The 13522-nt window shown below is 38.9% G+C and overlaps 1 protein-coding gene across 1 annotated transcript in view; it reads left to right on the forward strand.

Annotated features, from left to right (window-relative positions):
• The window catches only part of LOC135984129 (polyubiquitin-like), a 42605-nt gene extending 38848 nt beyond the window's left edge, over positions 1-3757 (forward strand). Inside the window, exon 2 of the mRNA XM_065598535.1 lies at positions 1244-3757. Within this exon, the coding sequence (XP_065454607.1) occupies positions 1244-1606 (363 nt within the window). The 3' untranslated portion in view covers positions 1607-3757. The remainder of the gene's footprint in view (positions 1-1243) is intronic.
• Positions 3758-13522: the final 9765 nt, after the last annotated feature.

Consider the following 13522-nt stretch of genomic DNA (forward strand, 5'->3'; position numbering starts at 1 on the left):
GTGTGAGGAAGGGATTCCTGCCCCCTCAGTGTATTATGTGGTGTCTTTGTTGTTATTTATTATGTTTTTGTCTCCTTCCTCTAAAGCAACAGAGATGGCCAGGCTAGGAGATGTGCAGGGTGAGCCAGGGTTATGAGGTGTAACTGAGCATTTTGTCTCAGCGATTGGCTGGGTGGGTCTTGCTCACATGCTCAGGGTCTAACTGATTGCCATATGTGGGGTTGAGAAGGAATTTTCCCTGAGGTTCAAGTGATAATGATTTTAGGGAGGGTTTCACCTTCCTCTGTGGCTTGTAATTTAATTGTAGTTGGAATTTCTAATTTAGTTGCATGATTGGTTCTTATTTGTATTGTGGTCGCATCTAGAGCCCACATTTGGGAATCAGGGCCCCTTTGTGCTAAGATCTATACATACACATAACAAAAACATGGACTATGTCCCAAAGCCTTATAATATGTTGGGCTCAATTGGTATTTCTTACATGTATCAACAATTAATATAATTTATTTTAGAAGGGAGCAACTGGGCTAAATATTAGAGGGAAAAAATCTTCATAATGAGAACTATTAATCTGTGAAATAAGTCTCCTAAGGAAGTATTGGAAGCACTGTTTCCTGAGACATTTAAAACTTCCTTTTCCTATTGTATTGTGTATAGTTCTGAATTGGTAGGTGATTTATATTTTATAGGCTAACAGGACTTAAAACCAGTCACTAAACTTAGACCCCTAAGGGTAGAATGGAAAGAAAACGTCATCATGTAACACAGAGAAGTAGGCACAGGTCTACAAAGTTTGTGTTTGTTTAGCATGTTTTGTCTTAGATTAGACTGTCTATGCAGTTTTTTCTGGCATTTATTTGTTTGCACCATGGAGTCCTGATCCTGAACTGGGTGCCTGGTAATAATAAACAGAAGAAAAATAAGATATTGATTATTCTAATACCTTTTTTATGGGATTAATTGCATTGAAGAATAGTTGCTATTAACTATCATTACCCATAGTTACTACACAATGATAGAATCCATACGTTTTCCTTTTTGCTTAGAATAGAAAAGAGCTGTAGTATCTCTGATACTCCTACAAAGGGTAAGTAAATACTGACTTTTAAACAACTAAGGTAAATGGTCTTCTCCCAGGCCACTACAATCAATATTCTGGCATTTGGAGCCATCGTTCTTAACTCAGACCTGAGCGTGCTAGTTTTAACTTAAGTGCACTTTTTTTTTTTTTTTTTAAACAAAGAACATGCAGATCTCTATGAAAAACAAGACTTGGACTGGCATCTCAGTGAAAGTGGATCCCAATGACAACACTTGGAATGCCAAGGCCAATATCCAAGTCAAGTCTGATGCCCAAGAAGATGTCAATTTAGAAGAGGAAAGCTTAATTTTCAACTGTAAACAGCTGAATGACAGCTGCACTGTAACAACTTACAACATCCAAAATGAACCCACGATCCAGAGTCTAGAGCTGAGTGATGTTGTGCGGGCCATCTTGCAGGTGTTTTATGGCACGCTTCAAATGCCATCAGCTGTAGGATCCACTGACACCAGTGAGATTAGCAAGAGTAAGGAGGCAGAAATCTACCAGAGCAGTGAAGACTGAGCCTATCCTCTTCACATCTGGAAGACTGACACCATTTGCAAGATTACAACTTTCAAGAACCCACTTTCCATGGATTGTTGCATTTGAGGAACAAGACAGACATAACTTGCTCATCTGTTACTGATCTGTGGAAAAAATCAGAGCATTCTGCACTCCTAACACGTTCTTGGTTTTTTTGTTATAGTTCTTTAAGTTATACATATAGTTTCTTTATAGTTCTTTTAAGTTATACATATAACAGCCACACTATTAGCATCTGCCATTTCCTCATTCACTGTGTAGTGCAATAAATTATATGTTACTGTTCAGTGATTTAACTACTGCTGGCAGAAAAATGGGGGAAGGGAATTTATTAATTTTTATAGGTTTTTTTGTTTGTTTCCCCTTTCTTTCATAGAAATTCAATATTTGAAGAAATGTGTGAAAATATTTAGATGTTTCATCATGACCAGCCTTCCCCTTAGTCACCAGCAATTGAGGGGGGGTGGGGGGGAAACCTATCTCAGTATAATTATCTCAGGCATGAAATCAGCAACTATTTTTAATCCTCCCTGTTATGCACAACAATGAAGACAGTACACATAAACCTGTTAATATTTGATACACTAGCTTCTATGTCTGTCTCAGTGCAAACTTTATTTTTGCATAATCAGCATTAGCCTCCTCTATGGAAAAGATGCAGAGGGATAGCAGAGGCTTTATTAGCCCATATTCTGAAGCAGTGGATGTGGAGGGAGGGGCTGAGTCCCTTGCGCCCCGCCCCCCAGCCGGCAGATGATATGGTAGTGAATTCCATCCTTGCCACCTATACAAAGCTGAGGTTTTAGCACAGAGAAGTGAATTTCACTCAATCAGTTCCTCATATAGCTCACTTCAAGAATACTATAACAGGCCAGACCTGTAGCTGATCTGAATGGGCCTGGTTCCATTAACCTCAGGGGAGCTGCGCATGTTTGCACTAGCTGAAGATCTGATACGATCTATACCTGAAGTGAAAAGTCAATTAATTTAAGAAAGCCTGTGAACCTAATTTCCAAACTTGAGTGTCTAAAATCAGTCCCCTAAACCCATATTAATTACCGAAAATGTAGACTTAAGTGCTAGCTTTAGACAACCACGTTTAAAACTTGGAACTTTTATTAAAAATATATAAAAATCTGCATAACTCAAGTAAATAGTAATACAAAAATATAATAAGCCGTAGCATTTGCAGTGAGGGGCATACAACCAAGCAGACTTACCTCACTAATTTTAAAGTGTGCTTAACTTCTGCCTTCAGATGTATGTGAAGTCAATGGAAGCTGCCTTCAGATATGTGTACACTGAATTTAGCTCAGAAATTTTGCATTCTATACACTTCTTTGCTTGAGGCAAAGTAAGACCTCCATGCACAAAAAATACAATTCTTTCTCTGAGTCCTAAAAATAGGTGAGAGCTCCCCTGTGAGGTACAGTACAGTGTGCCTGTAGAGTAGTAGTAGTAGTTTCACCATCTAGCCTATTTAGTAATATTCTGGTGAGTATCTTGGCAGGTTTTGGAATAGTAGTTTATAGTCTATAAAATGATACTGCTATTTGTGTGACTTTAAAGCTACTTTTCATAATACAGAGTTCATACAATTAACTCAAACATTGATTGTAAGAAGGAAACCTGTTCCCTTGCAATTCAGGATAGTGAATTTACTTGACGTTATGAGGCACAATCAATGCTTGTCTTTTTTCCTGAGGTTAATGTTAAAATGCCTTTTGAACAATCCAGTCTGAAGAAATTGTTATACATGCATCCTCTGAAAATACTTTTGTGTTAGGCTAATTTGTTTCTGAACAAAGTCTACACAGGATATTCCATATGACATAAAAATATACTGGCAAAGATTTCCATATTTTTTGCATGCATATGATGCAATAAAGTTTATATTCTCATAATATGGTAGGTGGGATATCAAATATCTGATGGAATCTGTGATGGTGTCAGTTTACTTATCTGTACGGTCAAATGGTCAACATGTGACTGTACTATGTACAGTACTTTTGCATCAATGACACTGCATGCTGAGAAAATGAAATGATACTTCTAAAGAGCATACCTATATGTTTATGCATCAGATCCCCTGTTGTAGGGGTCTTTTTGTTTTCTTTTCTCTCTCTCTCTCTCTCTTCTTTGGTACTGCCAGATCTACCTGCTCTAGGAACAAACTTATAAGTATCTTAAATACTTATGTTTTTTTCTGGTAGAATATATTGTCCTTAAATGAATGAAGTATTCATTTAAGATGTATATCAGATTTTATCTGTGTATCTGCCAATTCCTACTGTAGCAGTATTAAATCTTGTGTGCCACCTAGGGTTCTAACAGTGGTATGAAGGGTACCTTCTCAATATTAAGTGGCACATTGCTTGACCTTGGTTCATTTCATACCATAACTTTACAGGGTGTTTTCTCAAAAATATTATTTTGCACACCTAAATCCTGGTGGTGTGTTAAATCTAACAGTAAATCTACATCTCTTTTCTGGGCATTTCAATGTAATTTAGCTTTTTACTCTTCCAAAATAATTTTACAAAAGGTTTGTCAAATTTCAACTCTTGTGGAAAGGAAAGGGAGTATCGGTAGAACAAAATCTCATTTTAATGCCAATAGGCCTTTTCAGCCAAGAAGGAAAGCGTTTATTCCCAAATTGTTTGTGTTTTTCTGTACTACTTGAAGGTGGATAGTTAAAATATATTTTTAGACATTGGATTATTTTAGTTCTTGACCAATAGAAAGTAGCACAGAATAAATGCCACTCCCCACCACCAACACCAAAATCAATTCAATTAGATGTGTAGTTCTAAAACATCTTCAAATTTTGATAAGGTTCATATATGATCAAATTAAAGTTTTGGAATACAGCGGAACAGAAGAGTTTTCCTGCATGCCTCAAATATATACTTGGAATAGAAGAACTATTAAGGATGAACATTCGTGATTTTCCTCCCTGCACACCCTCTTGTCTCCCCCGGTTGAAGTGAAATTAGATGAAGGATCTGATCTTGCAGCCCTTAATGTTGTGAGCAGTCTAATTTAAGTCAATGGCACTAATAATGTGAACAAATATGAGGGTCACCTACCACCACCTCTTCTCTCTGCATCAGCAGTGATACAAGCTTTCTTGTCCCATTTGTATACTTCCCTCTCCATTTATCCTATATCAACTCCTTAGACTTGTATTCCCTTCCAATGTTCATCTGGCATGCCACGATCCATCATTCAAATCCTCTTTAAGATTTTTGTCTGCTATGATCTCCAAAAGAAATATCAACAATGACGGTAAAAACAAAACTGTTCCTCAACCTTGCACTATTCCCAGTTCAGCCTTCTCTGATAGGTCTTCTATTGTAATGCCTTCCTGTGGGGGAATCCATGGAGTAAGGTGTCAGTGCAAATGCTGTCTGTCTTCTCCAAAGACTGAGGGGGTAATCCTCCTCCTGGTATCAAATGGCCATTGCCAATACAGAGAGGTGTTATTTACATAGTCCTATGATATTGGGATTGAAAAGTGGTCTGTAGGCTAAGGGTTCACTATATATCAATATTGTTTCTGGGACTATACAAGCAAGCGTTGCTAACTAACAAACTGAAGTGCTGAATATTGAAGGATTGAATTGAAACAAAGCATTGCACTGATGTTTGTTTTTTTTATGCTTCTTATTATGCAGATAATAAGACTAGGTGCTTATTGTTGTGAGATTATGGGATCTCTTTATGTGTTTAAAAATAATCCATCAGTAATGTCAGGAATTGACCCTGGGAAATAGATTACTCTTAATGGTTTTTCTTTTCTGGGTAAAACAGGCTACTCCTCTTCACAGGGCGAGCCATAACATCTAGTTTGTTTTCTAGTGTATTTTGGTCATGTTGCATTTCTTAGTTAGTTTGGGCACAGTTTTGCTTTCCTCCTTGCTCATTCAATGCTGGGCATTTTGCATGCAATGCATACAGGATTGGGCTCATAATTCCTGATTTCATGAAAATATTTTCCAAGTATTCCGACAAGTATTATTTTAATTTTTTTTTAAAAAAGAATGTATTGAAGGTCACTTTTTTGTTTTTTGGGGGAAAGCTAAAAAAGCTGAGAGATTAATTCAAATGCACAAACAAAAGACCACTGACGCTTTCTTTAAACAGAGAACCAGTTAACTAAATTCTAGATGCTCTTGCAACTATATTAATTCATGAGCATTAAACCAGCTATAACTCATAACAGATCAGGATGGTGAGGGCAGATAACTGTCTACCACCTTCTCACAGGGGGCTTTTCCAATTTATGGCTACACTCCTGCAACTGGTTCCACATGGGTGGACCCTTTCACTCTCACAAAGTCCCACTGAAGTCAACAGTTCTTGACTTTTGTTCACCTAAGAGGGATGCATCTCATACTGTTGCATAGGGCTTTTATAGTTATATTTCTGTAATGAATATTTTATCACTTATTCCGAAATCATGTCATAATAATGTGGGAGGGAGTGATTTTTTTTATTATCCTTAACTAAGATGAACTATTCTGGCTTCTTGTGGGGGAAAAAGTATTTTAAAACATGTACTTTGACCTTTATCATTTCTCCCCAAGGTTGAGCAATGCCTAGGAAAGAAGCACATTAGTCAGATTAACCTCTGCTACAGTACATCTTTGCTGTTAGAGAACTGTTGGACCACTCAGAATTAATTCAACCTTGGAGAAATTGGATAGTCTCTCTCGACATTTCAGGCATTTTAGGAGGGTCATTTCATGCCCTTTTTGCATAATGCATGTGTCTTTTAGCACAGAATATAAAATGTCACATTTTACTCTTTGATGGACACACCATTAAATTTGAAGGTTCATTTATTAATGGTTCAGTTTGTCAACTGAGTTGAAATTCCTATAGAAGCTGTATTATGTAATCTCTGATATATGAATCCAGGGGATATATAATGCCAGAAGAAAATGATTTGCCTTTCATCATCCTTCACTTTCACCCTCCTCCCAACAGGCCCTGTGGGTTATTACTCACTCCATTGTCCCCAACAGACAGAGGTATTTCCCTCTTTGCATCTTTTCCTGAGTTGAGTAGAAGACTGAAGAGAGAAGATGAGTGGAGCCCAACAACCTCCCTCCTTCACTTTCAAGGGGTGGCCAGCTGAGCATCTATTTCCCCCACTGGTTCTTCTGGAGTCAGTCAGTCAACTTTCCCCCTTTACTAATTTGTTTCAGGGCCATTTGATAGGTCTATTCCTCTTATGGGACAAGTGGCCACTCTATATCTTATGGGATCTGCTGCTCTCTCTCTTTCTCATCCTGTTGGAAACACAGATAAGTTCATGAATATTAAGGATAACCAACCTATATCATACAGAGCAAATTTCAAAGCACTGAAAGAACTGCTTAGTTTCCAAGTTCACATTTAGGAATATTGTATGCTGCACATTGCGTTCACTCAGCAAACAGGAAGAACCTGAACCCCTTGAATTGCTGTCACCTCCACAACCTCTTTCACCTCCACTAAGTGTGATCCTAAATCTCATTTAATGCTATAAATACACTGGGCTGCAGTCTTAAGAGTTTATACAACATAAGCAGTGGGCTGAAGCTCTAGAAAGTGAGGAGCTCATTGTTGGTGAACAGAGGGAAGAATGACCGCAGAGCTACTTCATCTGCATAAGCGATTTACCCAGAATTTTTCCAGTTTTATTTTGGGAGCCACCATAACTGTACTAAAACTTAGAATTGGTTGGGTAATGGAACTGAGTTGAGAGAAGGAGAAAAGTGCTTGTACGTTTTGGCAAGAAGCGTGCCCTCAGGGGTAAGGAGTCTGTGCAAGCATCTTGTCTTCTACTGGTTCCCTTCCACAGAGGATCTTTTATTAATGGGAAGAGTTTGCAATGGGAAATGATGCAGAGGTGGCTCTTTGGCTGGAGAGAGAGTGCTTCAGAGGACAACAGTAGAGCTTAGTGAACTCCTACCCAACCACTAAATAAACTAATTCTGAGATAACTAATGGGCTATGAGATACTCTAGTTTGGGTCTCTTTCAATCTCTCTGCTTGAAACTGTTCTACTTTATAAAGAATTTAAATGTGCATTGGACCAGAAACTAAGTGAGAATGGGTGAGTACCTTAACCACTAGACTATGGGCCTGTAAGGGAGGATGCTGGAGTGGGCCTTGCAAGGGAGACTTTCCCTCCCACACCCTGCCCAATATTCACCTGGCTTGTGGATCACACTGAGGCTTAGGTTGAAGTAGGTGTCCAGTAGCTGCTGGCTAGAGGCAGCAGTGCACATGTCCAGAGGCAGAAACTTGGGCATCTAGGGGACTTTTACAGTAAATTTAGGTGCTGAGGGATTTTAGGCACCTCCAGAGTTAAGTTGCAGCTGAATGGGGTTTTGAGGATCTCAGTGGCATCTAAGTTAGGGTGACCTGATAGCAAGTGTGAAAAATCGGGATGGGGGGTCTGGGGTAATAGGTTTCTATATAAGAAAAAGCCCAGAATATAGGGACTGTCTCTATAAAATTGGGACATCTGGTCACCCTAATCTAAGTTCTCTTGTGGATCTGGGCCAAAGTTGTTCAGAAATTCTGCAATCAAGAATCCAGAACCATAAACTATATTTGACTTTTCATACTATGGCTTGAGCTATCAACAAATGGTTTGCATAGATTAAAAAAAATAAGGAGAATACAAACCATGTTAGCTGGTCAGAAAATGTTTTTTTCATAAAAAAAATTCAAAAACAAAACACATTTTATTCAGCTTTTCACAGTATTTTTCCAGTTTTCCTGTCAAAAATCCAAAGCTTTAGGTTGTTTAAAAAATTGTCAAAACCAGCCATTTTCCACAGCAATTTTTTCGCCTTGATTTTAAAAAAAATCACCATTTTCTTATCTAAAACCTTTTTGAATGAAAAAAATGTAACCAGTTCCTGCTATGTAATGCTGTATAGTCAGAGACTGCTCTGCAACAATTATGCTGCATGGTCTTATACTGTATATGAGTGCTAATGGCATAAAAGAGTGAGCACTTTGACGAGCTGAGTCTTCCATTCACTTAGCCTAATGGAAACTTACTGCCATGAGTTACAGTATTACTTATCTTAAAATATATTTTATTCTATGGAATTCTAATTGTCTCTGACCTTAACCAAAATCTTAGGCTGAAATACATTAATTATGTATTAAGTCACCATTGTATAGACTTGGGGTTTTCTAAAGAGGCATTTCCAAAAGACCAGCAAGCATTAATTTTATTCAAAATGTCTTCCTTACCCATATCCTGGTTCTACAATGTGATATCATGTGAGTAGTCGATCAAACAGAATAAACATTTAATTTTCATAATAAATTAAATAATCTTGACATGATTTCTGAGCTATCACATTTGTAATGTACCCATCAGAGTATCTAGGCATTGTTTTTTTTTCCTCACTTCAGAAAATTTTGAGTACTTGTAAGACAATGGAATGACACGTCTTTCTTAGAAAAACTGTATTGGTAGGTTATCGATAATAAGCCTACAATTATTTTCAACTGAGTATTTGTAAACATTGCTAAAAAGGAAATGAGAGTTGCACATGCATAGTGGATGAGATGACTGAGTCACAAGGGAGGAGTGATGATTTTGTGGCTAATGGAACAAGTCTGTGCTGAGTGCTGTTGCTGTGACTGTCCACAACTTCCAGTGTAGGGTTGGTCTGTAATTCACTTTATTTCTGTCTCAGTTTCCTCATCCATATGCTGGGGAAATGGGAACACAAGAATTACCATACCAGCAATCTATCCACTCCAGCATCTTCTCGATGACTCCTTGGGGACCTTCCCGTGTGCACAGTGATGCAGTGACCTATTTCTTTAGGGTGAATTTACATGGTTGCCAGTAAGGGGAAAAATGTGTTCCTATTAAGAAAATGTGATTCAGAAGTCATTATGAAACAATAAATGTGGATCCCTACAATACTATTTTAAGAGAGTCACTTTCCAAAATATAACCCCATTAAAAATAAACACAAATATGCTAAACTTGCTCATGTAAGGGCCATGCTGTGACCTTTTAAGGAGACTTAATTAAATGGCAATAAATTGAACATGCTGGAGCCATCCTCTGCTTAATACAGAAAAGTAGACCGTGAGTAGACCAGAATGCTGCAACTTAATCCAAGTGGCTAGCTTGCTCTAATAATTGTGACGCTTCACTTATGGTGGTGGCCTTAGCCTCCACTTCTGCATTACTTGTTTTTAATGCATTGCCTAGGAGCCCTGGTCATGAACAGGATCCCATTGTGTACAGTGCTGTACAAACAAAATGGCAGTCCCTGCCAGAGTATACAATCTATAAATGTCAGTTGCCTGATAGTTGATGTGAGGAACTCAATAAGTCATTGAGATGATTTGCTTCCCTGATGAACAGCTGACACATATATGTACACACGCACACTCTTTTGCTGGGTGACTCTCTATTTGGTGCCATTGTTGCCTCCACCTAGTATTCACTCCTTGTCTCTTTTAGACTTAAAGGGTTAAAACCCTTTCTCACCAGGAACTGGAAAACCCAGAGATATACTCTTGTGGTAATTATAATGTACCGTCACTTTAAGATGCAGTAGTCAGGTGTCTAAATAACTTACTACACATATCAGGCTTAGTTTTAGGTTACTGAAAACAATCTTATTTATTACAAGTACAATCTAACAAGAAGCCGGAAGCAGTAAAGAAATAGTTTTATACACAGAAAACACTCTTCTTACCCTGTCCACATCAGTCAATCTTGAACTTCTTAATTATGTACAAATATACACACCTAGTGTGCTGTGACCTGTCTGTGTTCCATGTCACTTCTGAGCACTAATCCCTGCTGCTGGGCTACTGGGATGGCTTTGAGAGGCCCTCACTTTCTCTGTGGAATCTCTCTCCTACAAAGCTCACCATGATCAACCTCTGTGGGAAGCCTCTGGGACTCGGCACACCATGTTGAATTCTCTTCAGGTCCCATCCTCAGAGCTCTACTAACTCTCCTTTAGTTATCCCCCCTCTCCAAGCAAATCTAGCCAGACTTTCCATCTTCCCCTCCAACTTGCAGTTCCCTGTGACTACCCTGCCACCATTCCCTGAGCTCCCTCTCTCAAAATCCACTCTCCAACTGTCTCCTTTATTGACCTGCCCGACAGAGGCTCCACCCCCCTTTAGTGATGTCACCAGCCTCAGCAATTCTTTCACCGTCATGTTCAGGGAATACTGTTAGGAATGACGGTGAGACAGTGTGGGTTAATGGGACAGTATTTGAGCTTGGCTACTGGTGGTTTAATATTTCAGGCAGGAATGTAAAAAATCAAAATACTGTCACTTTTTTATTTTAATACAGTGAATTTTGATTATGGTAAGTGAATGGTTAACTGTTAGGACCATGTAGTTTCAGAACTTAGAATTTTTAGGCCAACATGACTGACAATGTGATAAGAACACATTAAATTAAGAAGAAAAAAAGCTGATAATCAGAGGCCATGTTCTCTGTGAAAAATGAAAGAAGGCTGAAATAACTCAGAAGGTTTCAGTTTCTGACCAGAAGTTTCAGCTTTGCCTGGAGAAATAGGCAGGTGCCTTTTTAAATACAGCTTCTTTTACTTTTTGTCTTGTTTCCAGTTAGTAGCTAAAGGGGCCAGCCTTATCTGTGGTATGCTGCCATTGATTTCAATGCCATGGCATAGTTGCCCCATGGTATTTTATAGACCAATGGGGAAGATGATCCCTCTGCAGAAGTGACAACTATCCACCACAAAGCTTGTACACACCTTTTGAAGAAAGAAAGTCAACACAGTTTCATGTTGGTCATGCAAGAGACCAATAAATATAGTGTGAGGAGTTTATTGTAGTAGTAGTCTCTGCAATATGGAAACAGATTTCATAGTTGCTCACCATCAAGGGAAAGGTCTGCAAGCTTAAATCATACTGGCTTATAGCTGCTGTGGGTGAGGGGACATCATGATATTGAAGAACTCTTTGAAAAGCAGAAGAATAGAAAGGAATGAATAATAGGGGCCTAAGGGAACTGCACTCGATGTACATTAAGTTTAAAAAAATAAAAATGTGAGAGAGGATATTAGCCATTTTACATTTCATTGGCTACTGATAGAGAAGTTTGTACTTATTGTCAGTTACTGCACAATGAGGATATACAGACTACATCATCCAGTTTAATAGCTAATATAGCAGCTGTTTTAAACTTCTTATTACAAATGGGGAGCTACTACTGAAATATTTGCTTCTCCATATAAATTGGAGGACTGGCCTCTGATCTCCAGTTTCATGTCATTTCTGGCAATCTGTCCTCTGCTGGTGGAGGTTCTGCAAAACTCATGACCTCAAAGTCAAGGGGTGGGAAGGACTTTGATCAAGCAGGAATAAAGGGGTTGTGGCTCCTTTAAGGGATCTCTCCCTCCTTCATGTTGAGAGAGGTGCCATCACCTGAGCTAGGGGCTGACTGGAGGGGCTCATGTAAGCCATTGTTAACTATCTGGGAACCTGGCTGAGGATGAGGCAGAGTCTGCCCAGGTAATTGCTGGCATCTCCTGGTGGCAGATGTCCATTGTAGATACTCGTTACATTGGGAATCTACTTGTCTGATAAAAGAGAGTTAGTAGCTGACTTACAGGAAGGCATCCTCTAAAGAAGCTTGGGAATGGGATTGAAACTCCTAACATCCGGTACAAAAAGGAGATACTTTCCCTTTTCCCCAGCCCTTTAGCCCTTAGATGAGGGGAGAGTGGTGAGGTTCCAGCAATGGGCTGGGATGAGGGTTAGCAGCAGTTCTCCCAAATAGGTGGAAATGCGTGAGAAAAGAATCATGACCTGGACTACAAGATAATTCCCAGATGAATTAAGTAATAAAATTGCAGCCTGCTTAAACTACGTCAATCCTGTGTGTCCAAGATCCTGATGTTACAGCCAAATGTATAAGGCAAGGTTTTGTCATTCCTCAAAGTACAATACTGTGCTTCATACTGTGTGTGTTTAGGAACAACATTAGAAGGAGAATGGATGACAAAACTGTCAATTGTATTGCTATTATAGAAATAAAATTAACTGTATTAAAGTCCCTTACACCTGTAAGAATCCAAAGCCCTCTACAAATGAACTGGGCCTTTGTTCCTACAAATAGTCATACGTCCACTTGTGTAATTTTACTCCGTGTAAGTAGTAAAATTATAGCCAAGTGAATACATTTAAACATAAGTGTTTGTAGGATCGGGGCCTTTATATTCAGAAAAATATGACTTGTCACTGAAGTGTAGCCATTAACTACTTGGGTGGAAATCGCCATCTACCTGCCAGCATGCACCAATGACACACAGTGTAGGTTGAGAAATAGTATCCCCATGAGAACATTCTACGGACAAATTAGGAGGAGTTTGGTTGCACTGTCCGCACATTGGAATACCTTTGCATAGGTTGGGTATAGCCATAACACTTAATAGTGTTCAAAAAAGATGAGCTCTCTAGATGTTGCAAAAATAAACTAAGTCCCTTGTTACAGTCAAACTCTTGTTGCCTTTTTTCCAGCTGCAACTGTGGAGAGCTTAAAAGAGAACTCTGCTTCTTGACATCCTTTACATGTTGAGGTCATTGCATACTGAATGCTCTCTGACCCAGAGATGGCCTGCTAGCTCTCTTGCCCATTCTAAAAGAGGATTCTTCCTTTGAAGATTTCACAGAATTCCAAGACATGAAGCATGACTCATTTTATGCCTCAAAAATTTCAATTAGGCAGCACCTTGCTACTTAATGATGAGTTGCACCCTTGTTGCTACAGTTCACCACTCCTCCCTGTTGATGTCTTGCATTTGTAGATGCCATATGTCTGATGTTGTGACCCTTTTCAGTTTGACATCTGGTTGTCTTATAGCAAGC

The sequence above is a fragment of the Chrysemys picta genome, chromosome 5 (assembly GCF_011386835.1).
Source record: "Chrysemys picta bellii isolate R12L10 chromosome 5, ASM1138683v2, whole genome shotgun sequence".
NCBI classification, from domain to species: Eukaryota; Metazoa; Chordata; order Testudines; family Emydidae; genus Chrysemys; species Chrysemys picta.